The sequence below is a fragment of the Bubalus kerabau genome, chromosome 13, assembly GCF_029407905.1.
Source record: "Bubalus kerabau isolate K-KA32 ecotype Philippines breed swamp buffalo chromosome 13, PCC_UOA_SB_1v2, whole genome shotgun sequence".
Taxonomy (NCBI): domain Eukaryota; kingdom Metazoa; phylum Chordata; class Mammalia; order Artiodactyla; family Bovidae; genus Bubalus; species Bubalus kerabau.
The window spans coordinates 53,059,878-53,077,290 of NC_073636.1; the positions used below are offsets into that span (position 1 = coordinate 53,059,878).

Consider the following 17,413-nt stretch of genomic DNA (forward strand, 5'->3'; position numbering starts at 1 on the left):
GTTACTTGACTTGAAAGCAATGTAATTTCACTTTTTAAAATAAGTCCCACAGTCCAGATGAATGGCATAGGAACAGGGTAATTTCAGGATATTCACTTCAGCAGGTATATCATCTTACCTCATTTCTTTCATACCAGCTGACATTCTGCATTTTGGAAAATTCCTGGGATCGCTTCACCACAAAGTAAATGAGGTACCCACTTCCACACAAGCAGCAGATGATGAGAAAGTTGGCCAGGACACGGAGAAATCTTGTCAGATGGACATTTTCTTCTTTGTTACTCTCTTGTTCATCCACTATTGACTCCTGGATGGTGAAAATGAAATGTGAATTATAACAAGGAATTGTCGTTCGGTTCCTGAGATGACTACTTTTTATATTTTCAGAAATTAAATAATTGGGGTGGTAGAGAGCATTGCTGTCTTGTGGGAGTTAGTTCTTTAAGAAAATATACTTTGAATAGGTGAGGGAGATTAAGAGGCACAAACTTCCACGTGCAAAATAAGTGAGTCATGAGTATGAAATGTACAAATGTACAAAATGTACAAATATCTTTGGTGACATATTATGACTAGACTTACCACTGTGACCGTTTTGAATTGTATAGAAATATTGAATCACTATGCTGTACAACAAGAAGTAACACTGAATTGTAGGTCAGTTATATTTTAAACAAACAAACAAACTTATAGAAAAAGAGATCAGATTTGTGGTTACCAGAGGTAGGGGTTGGAGGCAGAGGGAGAACTGGATGAAGGTAGTCAAAAGATACAAACTTCTAGTTATAAGATAAAGAAGTCCCAAAGTACAACATGATGAACCTAATTAACACTACTGTGTGTTATATATGAAAGTTGTTAAGAGAGTAAATCCTAAGTTCTCATTACAAGGAAAATCTTTTTCTTTAACTTTGTATCTATATGAGATGATGGATGTTCACTAAACTTATTGTGTTAATCATTTCATGATGTAAGTCAAAGCATTATGCTGTACAACTTAAACTTATATGGTGCTCTCTTTCATTTGTATTTCAATAGAACTGGAAGGAAAAAAAGGAATCTTAAAAAATTACATTTTTTGTTGTTACTGCTATTTCGGTACATGTAATGACAAAAGCTTAGATTTATTGGAAACTTACTGTATGTCAGCTGCAGTGCTAAATGCTTTCCATGCATTATTCTTCTTAGTCCCAACAGCAAACCAATAGTAGTTACCGTTATTACCCACATTATAGATACTAATGCCCAGAGAGATTTTTCTAAGCCATTGGGATTGTTTTAAATCTACATCATCAAATAGATTAAAATTGAATCTTAAAATGTCGAGTCTTCTAAGCCAGGGGCTGGCTTTTTCTATAAAAAAGTTCTGGCCAAACTTTTTTCTATAAAAAAATCAGAAAGTGAATAGTTTTGGTTTTGCAGGCCACATGGCGTCTTTCGTAACTACTTAACTGTGTCGCTGTAGCATGAAAGCAACTATAGACAATATATAATAAATGGACATGACTTTATTTCAATAAAATGTTATTTATAAAAATAGACAGCAGGCTGGATTTGGACCCAGGGCTATAGTTTGTTGATCCCTGTTCTAATCCATGGGCATGGTATAGTTCTCCATTTATTTAGAGTCTATTAATTCCTTTCAGCAATGTTTTATACTTTTTTGGTGTAGGCAGCTTTGCACACTTCTTTTGGTGTGTGAAATCCATTCCTTGGAATTTTTTATACTTTATGTCATTTTATTGTACTTTGTGTCATTTTATTATAAATGGAATGAAATTGCTTTCTAATTGCTGCTAGTGTATACAAATACAATAGATTTTTTATTATTAAACTTATACCCTGCATTAGTACGTTTTTTATAGTATGTGAAATTAGAATGTGGCACAACTATTATGTGGCAGAATAAGGGTGGAAAACGAGGTCCCCTGGACACAAAAGTCCTGGAAGGAGATCTTTCTTTACTTTTTCAAAGTTATATATAATCTACAATGTTGTATTAATTACAACTGCACACCAAAGTGATTCAGTTAAATATGTATACATTCCTTTTTAGAAAAACATTCTTTCCAATATTGTTTATCACAGGAAATTGAATATAGTTCTCTAGGCTATACAGTAGGACCTTGTTGTTTATCTATTCCATATATAAAAGCTTACATCTGCTAAACCTGAACTCCTACTCTACCCCCTCCCTTAGCCCCCTCCCCCTTGGAACCACAAGTCTGTTCTCCACGTCTGTGAGTCTGTTTCTGTTTCATAGGTAGGTTCATTTGTGTCATATTTTAGACTCCACATATAAGAGATCTCATATGGTATTTTTCTCTTTCTGACTTGACTTAGCATGATAATCTCTGGTTGCATCCATGTTGCTGCAAATGGCATTATTTCATTCTTTTTTATGACCAAGTAGTATGTGTATATATTACATCTTCTTTATCCATTCACCTATAGTTGGACATTCAGATGTTTCCATATATTGGCTAATGTGAATAGTGCTTCTATGAACACAATAGTGCATGTATCTTTTTGAATTACAGTTTTGTCTGGCTATACGGCCAGGAGTGGGATGCTGGATCATATTGTAATTCTACTTTTAGTTTTCTGAGGAACATCTATACTGTTTTCAATAGTGGCTATACCAACTTACATCCCCACCAACAGTGAAGGAGGGTTCCCTTTTCTCCATACCCTCTCCAGCATTTGTTATTTGTAGATTTTTTCATGATGGCCACTCTAACTGGTGTGAGGTGACACCTCATTGTAGTTTTGATTTGCATTTCCCTATTAATTAGCAATGTTGAACATCTTTTCATGTGCCTGCTGGCCATCTGTATGTCTTCTTTGAAACCATTCAGAGTTCTTGATAGTCCAATGCTTCCCCTGTCTGATCAGTCAGACTTTGTTACTCCAGGACCTTACAGGGGTCAGATCTACACCACAGCAGTGCTTGATGGTCTTGTCTTCTTCCCTCTCCTCTCTCTTGGCCCTTCTGGGAGGAGAATGGGCTGCTGCCCACTGATACCAGTTGTTGCTTGCAGAAGGCAGGTAAACCCACCAGGGACAGGGCTTGAGTCATGAGCCCCAGAGTCCTCTAGGTTTGGCGGTTGTTGGAGCAGGGAGCTGGCTCAGTTCTCCCGTCCACAGCAATGGGGAGCCTGTGATGGAGCATCTAAGGGCAGGGTAGGGGTCAACAGGGTTTTTGACCCTTCCTCCAGGACTACTAGAGAGAGGTCAAGCAGGTCAATGCCTATGAAGCACTTTGAACATCTAGGAAGGAGAAGGCTTCTCCTCTGAATATGTTAAAAACCTGAACATCTAGGAAGGAGAAGGCTTCTCCTCTGAATATGTTAAAAATAATGTAAAAAATAATATATAACAGGGCACATGTTGTGAGCACTGTGTACATTAATGTATTTTAACTGCCTGATGAGTTAGTTGAAGCTGAACCTGAACACAATAACTGTTAGTTGATTGAAAAATCTCCTTCCTTCTCTTAAGGCAATAAAAATAACAAAACAAATAAATGGGGCCTAATCAAACTTACAAGCTTTTGCACAGCAAAGGAAACCATAAAAAAAAAAAAAGACAACCTACAGAATGGGAGAAAATAACAAATTTTGGAGAGGGTGTGGAGAAAAGGGAAGCCTCCTACACTGTTGGTGGGAATGTAAGTGGTTGCAGCCACTATATGCATGCACACTAAGTTACTTCAGTCGTGCCCAACTCTTTGTGACTCTATGGACTGTAGCCCTCCAGGCTCCTCTGTGCAAGGGATTCTGCAGGCAAGAATACTGGAGTGGGTTGCCATGTCCTCCTCCAGGGGCTCTTCCTGACCCTGGGATCAAACCCACATCTCTTATGTCTCCTGCATTGGCTACCTGGGAGCTGTCACTATGGAGAACAGTAAAACTAAAAGTAGAACTACCACATGATCCAGCAATCCCACTCTTGGGCATATATTTGGAAAACATGAAAACTCTAATTAAAAAAGATATAAGCATCCCAATGTTCAAAGCAGCACTATTTACAATAGCGAAGACAAGGAAGCAACCTAAGAGTCCATTCACAGATGAATGAATAAAGAAGATGTGGTAGATATGAAAAATTATATATTAAAAAGGATGAAAATTTAAAAAGCCATAAAAAAGAATGAAATAGTGCCATTTGCAGCAACATGGATGGATCCAGAGATTATCATAGAAAGTGAAGTAAATCAGAGACAGACAAATGTCATGATACTGTTTATATGTGGAGTCTAAAAAATGATAAAAATGAAATTTTTTTTCCTCAAAACAGAAACAGACGCACAGACTTAGAAAACAAACTTATGTTTACTAAAGGAGATAGCAGGGGGATAAATTAGGAGTTTGGGACTAGTAGATGCAAACTACTGTTATATATAAAATAGATAAACAGCAAGGTCCTACTGTATAGCATAGGGAATCGTATTGAATTTCTTATAATAACCTATAATGGAAAAGAATATGAAAATGAATATATATGTATAATTGAATCACTTTGCTGTACAACAGAAACTAACGCAACGTTGTAAATCAAATATACTTCAATTAAAAGTAAAGGACCCTGAGTGGTATACACGGTCATGGAGGGAAAAACTGAGATGTGCAGTGCTTCCCCCTTCATTCCAACTGCTTACCCTCAGGCTTGTTTTTGTTCTTTATTCTGTAGGCCACCTCACATCTCTCTTGTGAGCAAATTAATAAGATAATTAAGTGTGGAATTATACATTTAACTGATTCCTTTATTCCCACACCCCCAAACCAGGGTTCTCAACTCTCTGTGGGTGTTCTAATTGCCTGGGGAAGTTTTTAAAAAAACCAGTGCCAGGACCCCACCTTAGACCCATTATATGAGAATCTCTGGGGGTGGGGCCCAGAAGATTTTTTAAAGCACCTCAGATCATGCAAATATGTGTAAAAGTTGAGAACAGCTGCCCCAAGTGAGTCCTTTCACTTCCTCCTGCAGAAAGCAGTTCTGAGAGGAAAGAAGCAGGGCCCAGTATCCATGATTCTCAACCGTATTAAGAAACAGATGGTGAGTATCACCCATGAGCATTCTTTCTTGAAGGCTTGAGAGCTAGGCTCCCACTTCAGGGAAAGCTCTTACCACAAACTAAATGGGGATCTTGTTTCCCATGCCCCGGCTGGGAGAACTCTCCCAGTGACCGGAGGGACTCAGAGTTCCCCAGGAAGTGGGAACGGCCCTGAGGTGACTACCTTGAAGCTGGTGGTGATGGAGGCATATTTGTTGTCAGCAGTCTCTGAATTCCCAATCAGGTAGTCCCAGCTGGTGAACATCTTGAAGCTGAATGTGAAGTTATCACTCTCCCCCTCGCTCGTGCTGCCCTGGTTGTTGCTGGCCATCCTGCAGGGCACAGACCGCTGTCGTTAGGTCTGCTCCGTGTCTGCTGTGTCAGCCCAGTCTTGGGCACAGGTGGCAGATATCCAGTGAAGGAAAAGAGCTAAGACAGATTTGAGTCAGGCTACTGACAGCCAGAGCACCTTCCCCTCAAAGTCAGAGTGCCCTGTGAGCATACATGGAGTCAGTTGGATAACAAGAATCCAGCATGGGTATAGGACACATAACCATGTTTTCTACCCTGACGTCTAAATTTTTGTGACTTGACTCACTTGCCAATGTTTTAGAACTCTTCTCACAGAGAACATCCCTTCCTTTTTTAAAATTTATTTCCATTACTTCTTTGCACATGTATTTTTTTATTTTTAAACTTTTCTGTTGGGGTATTTTATTGGGTTAGGAAGATCCCCTGGAGAAGGGAAAGGGTACCCACTCCAGTAGTCTGGCCTGGAGAATTCCATGGACTATATAGAGCCTTTGTGACATGGAATCACAAACAGTTGGACACAACTGGGCAAATTTCACTTTCGCTTTCATTGGGGTATAGCCAATTAAAAATATTGTGATAGTTTCAGGTGAACAGCAAAGGGACTCAGCCATATATAAACATATACATGTATCCCTTCTCCCTTGAACTCTCCTCCCATCCAGGCTGCCATATAACAGTGAGCAGAGTTCTCAGTTGTTCCTTGTTGGTTATTCATTTTAAATATAGCAGTGTGTAGATGTCTATCTCCCTAACTATCCCTTCCCCTCATCCTTCCCCCTAGCAACCATAAATTCAAGAACATCCCCTTCTAATTCATCTATTTTCTTGGATAAAAATTATATTTTTCTGATATAAAATTCAATAAGCCCTGAGGCAGTTGGTATTACAGCCAGATCATGCACACATCCTTTTTTTAAGCAAGCTTGGAGGAAAGTACCTTGGAGCTGCTTTAATAGCCCCGTATTTCAACCTCCCTGTCCTCATTCTCTTTTTGTGCTTCCTGGAAATCCACCCTGGGAGAACCACGGAATCCCAGGCAGGGGTTCCATCATATGCAATGGGGGGTTTGCTTCTCTCTGACTCTGTCTGACATGTTGGCTTTTGGGATTTGCTGTTTCAGGGGCCTGGTTGCCTTAGTTAGCTTTTTGGTTCAACAGGGAAACATTCCATATCCTTACACTTTGCTGGGAAAAATGTAACAATGTCAGGGCTAAGAATAAAACCAACCCTGTCTCGCCTGCCCCCTTGTTTTTTTTCCTTTTGCTTGATACAGCTGGGTAGCCACATGTCATGTAGTGGTCACTGTCTCATGGCAGACAGGCTCTCATGAACAGCAGCATTTGCCTCCGAGTGGACGAGATAGAAAACCCAGCTGTGCCCGTCCATCGCCTTGCGGGGGTCCTGGCCGGGCTTCAAGGGCTCTCCGCTTCTACTGCATACACAGCTGCTCTGCTCTTCCAGGATACGTGACCTCCGGTGGCCCTGCTGAAGAGGGGGCCTGGTGGTCAGGTCTGTGCACAGACTGTGCCCCCATCTTGCACAGCCTGTGTGGACTGGGATCCCCTGACTTAGAAGAAGGCAATCCGGAGGGGTAAGCCAAGTTTTTTTCTTCAGAGAATATGAATTAGGACGCACAAATGTATTAAAGCGCCATTTCTGACCACAGAGAAAAGCAGAGTTGGGGTCGGAGAGGACACCAAGGTTAGCCACTGCCACATACGCTGGTTTAGCCTCATTGTTGTATCTTCGTAAGTGCCGCCTCAGCTCTCACGTGAGCTTACAGCAGAGGGTTTTTCTGAGGAAGCCAGGCTCTGAGGAAAACAGAAATAGGCCTCGAAAACTTCTCCAGCATTTCCTTACCAGGTACCATGTTCCTCTTCAAGCCATACTGTTTTATTTTTTTTAAGATTTTAATCATTTGTATGTGTTTATTTATGGCTGTCCTGAGTCTTCCTCACTCTGTGGGCCTTCTCTGGTTGTAGACAGCAGGGCCTACTCTTTGCTGCGATTGCAGTGGTTTCTCTTGTTGCAGAGCATGGGGTCTGGGCATGCGGGCTTCAGTAGTTGTGGCTTCCAGGGCCTAGAGTGCAGGTTCAATAGTTGTGGCGCACGGCTTAGCTGCTCCATGTCTGGTAGGATCTTCCTGGATCAGAGATTGAATCTGTGCTTCCTGCACTGGCAGGCAGATTTTTTACCATTTAGGCACTAGGAAAGCCCTACATTGGCTTTTTGACCGTTTTGGGGGCCCAGTAGGATATTCACTGCCTCAGGGCCTTTGCACATGCTCTTGCTTTGTCTAAAGTGCTGTGCCAGCTTCTTCTAAAGGAGTGTCTATCCCATTTTCCAGAACGTCCCACATTAAGCTGTATATATCTTTCATGCCTCATATGACAATCTGCATTTGCTTTATTTATTTCCTTGTTTTCTCTCTAAATCCTTGAGAAGACGGTAAGTAGGCACAGTGTGACCATAGGAGTGGGCTGTTTGTGGGAAGATTAAATGCCTGTAAATGAGATAATCATACTTACGATCTAATGATGATCATCAGACTGTAGCTGAACACGCTGACCCCCACCATGAAGTAAGCCATGGGCAACCTGTACCTCAGCCACCCGATGGTCCTCTGGTTGTTGTAGTAGCCATAGAAGAGAGCAGAATACTTCATGTAGCCCTGGGCGTCAGCAAAGCAAATGCTCTGGGTTAGTGAGCTTAGAGTGACAGTCATCAGACCCTCCTGTCCGACCTGGGGTTTCTTTTTCAGAGGTATGATGGGAGCTGGAAGGGAGGAAGGAAGGGCTCTGGACATTCTTCTTCTTCCCTTCACTCCCCTGGTTTGCTCCAGAGTCTGTGCAGGTCTCCATTCTCCCCTTTTTCCTTTCCCCTTCTATTTCTCCATTACACTGAGTACAGAGGACATGGAGATACAGAAGGGGGAGGAGATTATGGTTAACATTTGGGATGAATGAGGGATGAGGGATGTTTATGTGTGTGTGTCTGTGTGTTCCTGCACACACCACTCCAAGCTCCCCTCCACTCTGCCTCCTGTACCCAGGGTCTTAATTTAACACTCTGGAACTAGATGGAAATCCATGAACTTTCTCAGTGTCTCAAAACTTCTAAAGAAAACTGTGTGATAAAGCTCACAATCTAACCTGAGTTTTAATTTCAGTTTGGTTCTGGGTATAATTTACTTTCCTGGAGGAGGGCATGGCAACCCACTCCAGTATTCTTGCCTGGAGAATCCCCATGGACAAAGGAGCCTGGTGGGCTACAGTCCATGGGGTCGCCAAGAGTCAGGCATGACTGAGAGACTAAGCACAAAAGCACAAGCACATAATTGACTTTAAGTGTGATTTTTAGGTGTATTTAGGTATAATATTAACCTAGAATTTTAGCACTTCTTTTGTATCTTTGCTGAACATAAAACATGGGATTATTCTGGCTGCACACAGATGTGTAGTTGGAGAGAGGAGCCAAATTTTAATAGTATTTTTCATATACTTGTGACTATTTCTTCTTTGATATTTTACCACAACCCCATAACTAGTTCTTAAAAGTTAGCTATCATGTGGAATATGAATCATATAATGAACTTTTTATACCTTAAGATCCATTGCTCTCCCTCAAGTACTAAGTAATTGAAAAGGGAAAAATACTCACTTTATAGTAGAGAACTCTGGCAGATACCACTTTAACCAAGAGCTCAACATAATGTAACTGTGATTTGACACCCTGAGAAAGTCACATTACCTTTGTGGTATCCTTCCCAATGATGCATAACCTTAATACAATCATGAGAAAACATCAGACAAACCCAAATTCAGGGGCATTTTCCAAAAACAACTGATCAGCTATTCAAATGTGTCAAGGTCACTGAAAGATGGAGAATAGTCACAGGTTGGAGGAGAGTAAAGAGACTTGACAAATCAATGTGAGATTTTGAATTGGGTCCTGGGACAGAAAAAGAACATTAGTGGAAAAATGGGTGAAATCCAAATAAATACAGTATTTCAGTTAATAATACTGGATGAAGATTAATTTCTTAGTTTTGATGATTGTTCTATGGATATCATAGTGAATGGGTGAGCGGTATATGGGAACTCTCTGTAATATTTATGCAACTCTTCTATAAGTTTAAAGTTATCTCAAAATATAAAGTTTAAAAAAATCAATTGCTCTATCTTTTACTATCAAGATGTGGGATCTTTCACTCACACATCATTTTGTATTGGTCATCTGGAAAGTTCACTGAGTTATGAACATACACCAAATGTCAACACATTTCTTATACAAGCAATGTATAAGAAAATTTCTCTTGTGTTTTAGCTTTGGCTGTGCCTCATGGCATGTGGGATCTTTAGTTTCCTGACCAGGGATTGAACCTGTGCCCCTGAAGTGGAAGCAGAGTCTTAACCATTGGACTCCACAAAATCACATTGTTAACATCTCCATTGATCTCATCAGAAAAGTATTTAACTACTGAGAAACTGCCATTGTCATGGTGATGGATGTATGTTTTCCAAAATTTCTATTTTTACTTGAAATATAAAAATTTATCCTTGGCAACAACAACAATACAACGTAGGATTATTGCTGAAAAAATTGTTGGTTTGGGGTGGATAGGACATTTCAACAAGGGTTCTTGGGTGAAATAAAGAATAAAGAAGGATTTTCCTGATGGTCTAGTTGTTAAGAATCCTCCTGCCAATGCAGGGGATGTGGATTAGATCTCTGGTCTGGGAAGATTCCACGTGCCATGAGGCAACTAAGTCTGAACCTATGTGCCTGGAGCTTGTGCTCTGCAACAAGAGAGTGAAAGCTGCTCAGTCGTGTCCAACTCTTTGCAACTCCATGGACTAATACAGTCCCTGGAATTCTCCAGGCCAGAACACTTTCTCTTCTCCAGGGGATCTTCCCAACCCAGGGATCGAACCCAAATCTCCCTCATTGCAGGTGGATTCTTTACCAGCTGAGCCACCAGGAAAGCCCAAGAATACTGGAGTGGGTAGCCTATCCCTTCTCCAGCAGATCTTTATGACACAGGAATCAAACCGGGGTCTCCTGCATTGCAGGCGGATTCTTTACCAACTGAGCTAACAAGGGAAGCCACCGCAAATAAGAAGCTTGTGCATCAGAATTAGAGAGTAGTCCCCATTTGCTGCAACTTGAGAAAGCCTGCACACAACAAGGAAGACCCAGAGTAGCTAAAAGTAAATAAATGAATAAATAAGTATCTTTAAAGAAAGAATAAAGGAAATTCTCGGTAGCAGCATATAGTAGCGGCAGTGGCATGTGCACGCTCAGTTGCTAAAGTCGTGTCTGACTCTTGTGACCCCATGGAGTGTAGCCCGCCAGGCTTCTCTGTTCATGGGATTTCCCAGGCAAGAATACTGAAGTGGGTTGCTATTTCCTTCTCCAGAGGATCTTCCTGACCCAGGGATCAAACCCGGGTCTCCTGCATTGCAGGTGGATTCTTTACTGCTGAGCCACCAGGGAAACCCACATATAGTAGCAATAGTATGCAATTCTTAGTGGTATAGTAATTATTTGAAACACTCCTTTCCAAATAACTTGAAAAAAATACTCCAACTCACTTTCACACTTTTCTGAGGGAGGGATGGGCACAGGACCCTGAGCAAAGGCACGGGGCACTGGACTTCCCCCCAAGTTGATAATATTGCGACACAAAATATGAGGTTGTAGACAGACTGGGACTGGCAAGATAGAGGGCAACTGGGTCATGAACAATTCTTTTGTAAACCCAATTCAGAACACTCGGTTTTATTCCAACTGGGAATGGGAATGAATGAATATCGACCATGGGGAGTCACAGGGTCACGTTTGTATTTTAGAAAGGTCCCTGGCAGCAGAGGGAATGGAGATGTGAGGAGCCAAGAAAAGGCTGGGAGCACAGGCAGAAGATTCTGACAGTGATCTTGGTACAGTGTTATTCAGAGCAGAGGTCCAAGGGAAAGAGAAAAGGAGACTAAGAAATATTTAGTAGACAGGCTCAGATTTAGTGATTTGTTGGATGTGAGGGGTGGTAGTGATGACAGAAAAATGTGGGGTGACTTTCAGGTTTCAGGCTTGAATGACTGGATGACTGGTGGTTCCCATAAAAGAGATGAGAAAAGATGATGTGAGTTTGGTTGGATAGCTGTTGAATTTGAGAAGCAAATTTGATACTTAGTTGAAGATGTCAAGTGAAGCTTGGGGAAAGGTTGGACTGGCAATAGCCCTGGGGTCTTACTGGGTTATAATGAGATAAAACCATCCTGCAAGATTGCCTTACATAGATCTGGCAGAATGGGGGGAGCAGTGACCTCATGGGGAACTTGTGTGCATCAGGATGTGTGATGGAAAGACCCATGAAAGGGACCTAGGTGGACATGGTTGGCTAGCTTATTCTGCACAGTGCTGAGATCCCACTGGTTGAAGCACTGGCTTTCCAATAATTAAACATTTCAACACTTATCCACATTCACAACATTGTGCACATTGGCAATGGTACCTCAAAATCCCAAAGAACAGAAAAATCCATGGCTTTTTCTTCCTCAGCCCGAGGCACCGTCTTTCTGGGAATACTTCCATAGGGCATGCCCATTAGCACCTTGTGTTGGGACAGAATGACACAATTACATGTGGAGGAGATACAAACACACAGAAATGTGCATGTAGTGGGTTAAATTCCTTCTCAGAGCAGGAACACTCATTAAAAAAAAATAACATTAATCACTTTCCTGATTTAAAACAGTATATACTCATTGTAGAAAATGTGAAAAAGTAAAGAAGAGTGTTTAAAAAATTACCTATCACTTTCACATCTTAAAGATGATTGATAGATATTCATATATTTTCTTTCAAAGTTTCTGAGTTTTATGTATGTTTTAGCTTGGCTATTTAGCTTACTATTATTTTATGACCAGTTCCTTATGGCATGCAGTATTTTTCAAAATAAAATGACTTCAAAATACCTAATCACATGTATGTACCCCAAACCTATTTTAAAAATCCCATATTGTTGGATTAATTAGAGTATTTCAAGTTCTTTGTTGTTGTTGTTCAGTCACTAAGTCGTGTCCCACTCTTTGAGATCCTATGGACTGGAGTGTGCCAGGAAACTGTCCTTCACTATCTCCTGGAGTTTGCTCAAACTCATGTCCACTGAGTCAGTGATGCCATCCAACCATCTCATCCTCTGTCACCCCCTTCTCCTCCTGCCCTCAATCTTTCCCAGCATCAAGGTCTTTTCCAATGAGTCAGATCTTTGCATCAGGGGGCCAAAGTATTGGAGTTTCAGCTTCAGCAACAGTCCTTTCAATAAGTATTCAGCGCTGATTTCCTTTAGGATTGAATGGTTTGATCTCGTGGCAGTCCAAGGGACTCTCAAGAGTCTTCTCCAGCACCACAATTCAAAAGCATCAATTCTTCAGCACTCAGCTTTCTTTATGGTCCAACTCTCACATCTGTACGTGACTACTGGAAAAATTACAGCTTTCACTATATGGACCTGGTGGTATCATTTTGTTGGCAAAATGATATCTCTGCTTTTTAATTTGCTGTCTGGGTGTACATAATTCTGTTATCTATATAGATATATACATGTATATATGCCTTGATTCACATTGCTATTTATTAAAAAATCAGAATTATATTAAATTTACATACTGATTTAGAAAGGATTGATCTTTTTTAAATGATATTAAATCTTATCTTCCACGAATGTGCCTCCTGTTTATTTGGTGATATTTTTGTCCTGCCTTGCTTTATAATATTCCCATAGAAATCTACTTTGTTAAATTTATTGCTAGTTATTTTATAGATTTATTACTATTTTGGGTATGAACATTTTAAATTTAATTTCAAACTTGATACTGAGAATGTAGAAAATATCACTGATGTTTGTTTATTTAAAATGACTCTCAGTTCAATTCAGTTGCTCAGTTGTGTCCAACTCTTTGCAACCCCATGGACTGCAGCACGCCAGGCTTCCCCGTCCATCACCAACTCCTGCAGCTTGCTCAAACCCATGTCCATCGATTTGGTGATGCCATCCAGCCATCTCATCGTCTGTCGTCCCCTCTCCTCCTGCCCTCAATCTTTCTCAGCATCAGGGTCTTTTCCAGTAAGTCAGTTCTTCACATCAGGTGGCCAAAGTATTGGAGGTTCAGCTTCAGCATCAGTTCTTACAATGAATATTCAGGAGTGATTTCCTTTGAGATTGCCTGGTTTGATCTCCTTGCAGTCCAAGGGACTCTCAAGAATCTTCTCCAACCCCACAGTTGAAAAGCATTGATTCTTTGGCGCTCAGCCTTCTTTATAGTCCAGATCTTCTCCTGAGAGAACTCCAAAATTACAACTTGCTGCTGAATAACTGTTGACAGGAGAATGTTCAGTTCAGTTCAGTCACTCAGTCGTGTCTGACTTTTTGTGACCCCATGAACCGCAGTACACCAGGCCTCCCTGTCCATCACCAACTCCTGGAGTCCACCCAAACCCATGTCCATTGTGTTGGTGGTGCCATCCAGCCATCTCATCCTCTGTTATCCTCTCTCCTCCTGCCCTCAATCTTTCCCAGCATCAAGGTCTTTCCAAATGAGTCAGCTCTCCACATCAAGTGGCCAAAGTATTGGAGTTTCAGCTTCAACATCAGGCCCTCCAATGAACACCCAGGACTGATCTCCTTTAGAATGGACTGGTTGGATCTCCTTGGAGTCCAAGGGACTCTCAAGAGTCTTCTCCAACACCACAGTTCAAAAGCATCAATTCTTCTGTGCTCAGCCTTCTTTATAGTCCAACTCTCACATCCATACATGACTACTGGAAAAACCATAGCATTGACTAGACGGGCCTTTGTTGGCAAAGTAATGTCTCTGCTTTTTAATATGCTGTCTAGTTTGGTCATAACTTTCCTTTCAAGGAGCAAGCATCTTTTAATTCCATGGCTGCAATCACCATCTGCAGTGATTTCAGAGCCCAGAAAAATAAAGTCAGCCACTGTTTCCACTGTTTCCCTATCTATTTGCCATGAAGTGATAGGCCCGGATGTCATGATCTTAGTTTTCTGAATGTTGAGCTTTAAGCCAACTTTTTCATTCTCCTCTTTCACTTTCATCAAGAGGCTCTTTAGTTCTTCTTCACTTTTTGCCATAAGGGTGGTGTCATTTTCATATCTGAGGTTATTGATATTTCTCCCGGCAATCTTGATTCCAGCTTGTGCTTCTTCCAGCCCAGCGTTTCTCATGATGTACTCTGCATAGAAGTTAAATAAGCAGGATGACAATATACAGCCTTGACGTACTCCTTTTCCTATTTGGACCCAGTCTGTTGTTCCATGTCCAGTTCTAACTGTGGCTTCCTTATCTGTATACAGGTTTCTCAAGAGGCAGGTCAGGTGGTCTGGTATTCCCATCTCTTTCAGAATTTTCTACACTTTATTGTGATCTACACAGTCAAAGGCTTTGGCATAGTCAATAAAGCAGAAATAGATGTTTTTCTGGAACTCTCTTGCTTTTTTGATGATCTAGAAGATGTTAGCAATTTGATCTCTGGTTCCTCTGCCTTTTCTAAAACCAGCTTGAGCATCTGGAAGTTCACGGTTCACATATTGCTGAAGCCTGGCTTGGACAATGTTGGATCCCACCAAAAAAAAATACCCCACATCCAAGGGCAAAGGAGAAGCCCCAGCAAGATGGTAGGAGGGGCAAAATCGCATTTAGAATCAAACCCCATAGCCATCAGAGATGCTCGGAGGGCTCAAACAAAACTGTGTGCACACCAGGAGACCCTATAGAGACTGAGCCAGACCTGCCTTTGAGTGTTTGAGTGTCTCCTGTGGAGGTATGGGTCAGCAGTGGCCTGCCTCAGAGGCAGGGGCTCTGGGTACAGAAGACCTGGGTATGGCATAAGCCCTCTTGGAGGAGGTTGCCATTAACCCCACCATAGAGGTGCCAGAACATACAAAAGACTGGGGAAACAGACTCTTGGAGGGCACAAACAAAACCTTGTACGCACCAGGACCCAGGAGAAAGGAGTAGTGACCGCACAAGAGACTGAACCAGACTTGCCAGTGAGTGTCCAGGAGTTTCCAGCAGAGGTGTGGGTCGGCAGTGGCCTGCTACAGCGTCAGGGGCGCTGAGTGTAGCAGTGCCTGCACAGGACCTTTTGAAGGAGGTCGCCATTATCTTCATTACCTCCATACCTTCATTACCTTCATCACCATAGTTTGGCCTCAGGTCAAACAACAGGGAGGGAACACAGCTCCGCCCATCAACAAAAAGTTGGATTAAAGTTTTACTGAGCATAGCCCCACCCATCAGAACAAGACCCAGTTTCCCCCACAGTTAGTCTCTCCCATCAGGAAGCTTCCATAAGCCTCTTATCCTTATCCATCAGAGGGCAGACAGAATGAAAACCACAATCACAGAAAACTAACCAAACTGATCACATGAACCACAGCCTTGTCTGACTCAATTAAACTATGAGCCATGCCAAGTAGGGCTACTCAAGATGGACGGGTCATGGGGGAGAGTTCTGACGTGGTCCACTGGAGAAAGAAATGACAAGCCACTTCAGTATTCTTGCCTTGAGAACCCCATGAACAGTATGAAAAAGCAAAAATGATTCTAGTCATCTCCATATATTTTTTTATTAATTCAAGAAACTTTTGATGCACTCATTGGTACTTTGGGGGTATATGATAATATCATCTGCAAATTAAAAGAATTTTGTACTTTTTACATAAAATGTATAAGTTTATTTTTCTTTACTTATTGCATTAGGTAGAAATTTGAAAATAAAGTTGAAAAGTGCTGGGATGGGCATTCCATATTGCGCTTGATCTTTACTAACAAAGGCTTTATTGTTTAGTATCTAATATAACATTTTTTAATTTATAGGTTCATAATTTTTAGGTAATTCACTCCTATTTCTTTTTGCTTGCTTTAAAATTTATATTCTTATTGGGAAATATATTTTATATAAAATAGTATATATATATATATATGTATATATGTCTGATCATAATGAAAAGAAAATTAACTAGTGTATATTCACTACCTAGTTTAAGAAACAGAATATCACCTGGTTTTCATAACACCTTGGATAAGCCCCTCCTAATCCACAGAAATTGTGAAATAACAAATGTTTGTTTTTTTAGTAAAAATTTTGGGATACCTTTCTTACTCATCAATAGATAACTAATACAAACTCAAAGACATGAGCAGGAAAGAAACTATTAATTTATGAGTAGAAATTAAGGATATAGAAAATAGAGATACATAAGACAAAGGCCTGAAAGGTGAATGTTTACAGTAGCTTTATTCATCATAGTCCTCAGCTGGAAACAACCCAAATATTCATGGACTGGTGAATAGATAACAAACTATGGTACATCCATACAACAGGGTATTACTCAGCAATAAAGGGACTATTTGATACATACAACAACATGGATGAATCTCATTGACACTGTGCTTTAGAAAGAGGCCAGGCACAAAAAGCTACAGAGTGCATGATTCTATTCATATGATATTCTGGAAAAGGCAAAAATTTAGGATCAGAAATCAGATCACTGCTGGTCAAGGGCTGGAGGTAAGGAGAGATTTCTTGCAAAGGGGGCAATGGGGAACTTTCTGGGTGATAGAAGTTGTGGTGATAGTTACTTGACTCTAGATATTTGTCAAAAGTTATCAAACTGTATACTTTAAAAGAGTGAAGTTTACAATATGTAAATTATGTCCTCCTCAACATGAGTTAAAAAAAAGACATGCCAGGGAATCAACAAAGCCAGTTGTTTCTTTAATAAAGTAACTAAAAGAGACAAAACTTCAATGTAAATGAAAGAGGAAAAAAATTACACTATCATGCAAAAGGAAATATAACTTCAGATACATGAGTGATTAAAAAAAAATAAACCATGTTATTTAACTTTAAGCCAATATATTTTAAAATGTAAGTTGAAATGGAAAGTTCAGGAGACTGATTACATGTGAGAATTAAGTGGGTAATACAATTACTTTGCCAACAAAGGTCCGTCTAGTC

The 17,413-nt window shown here is 40.7% G+C and overlaps 1 protein-coding gene across 1 annotated transcript in view; it reads right to left on the bottom strand.

Moving 5' to 3' along the window:
• The window catches only part of TMC2 (transmembrane channel like 2), a 96,794-nt gene that overhangs the window by 28,961 nt on the left and 50,420 nt on the right, over positions 1 to 17,413 (bottom strand). Inside the window, exons 8-11 of the mRNA XM_055543305.1 lie at positions 11,883 to 11,981; positions 7,900 to 8,042; positions 5,241 to 5,388; positions 119 to 307 (exon numbers count right to left, since the gene is read on the bottom strand). Of these exons, the coding sequence (XP_055399280.1) occupies positions 119 to 307; positions 5,241 to 5,388; positions 7,900 to 8,042; positions 11,883 to 11,981 (579 nt within the window). The remainder of the gene's footprint in view (positions 1 to 118; positions 308 to 5,240; positions 5,389 to 7,899; positions 8,043 to 11,882; positions 11,982 to 17,413) is intronic.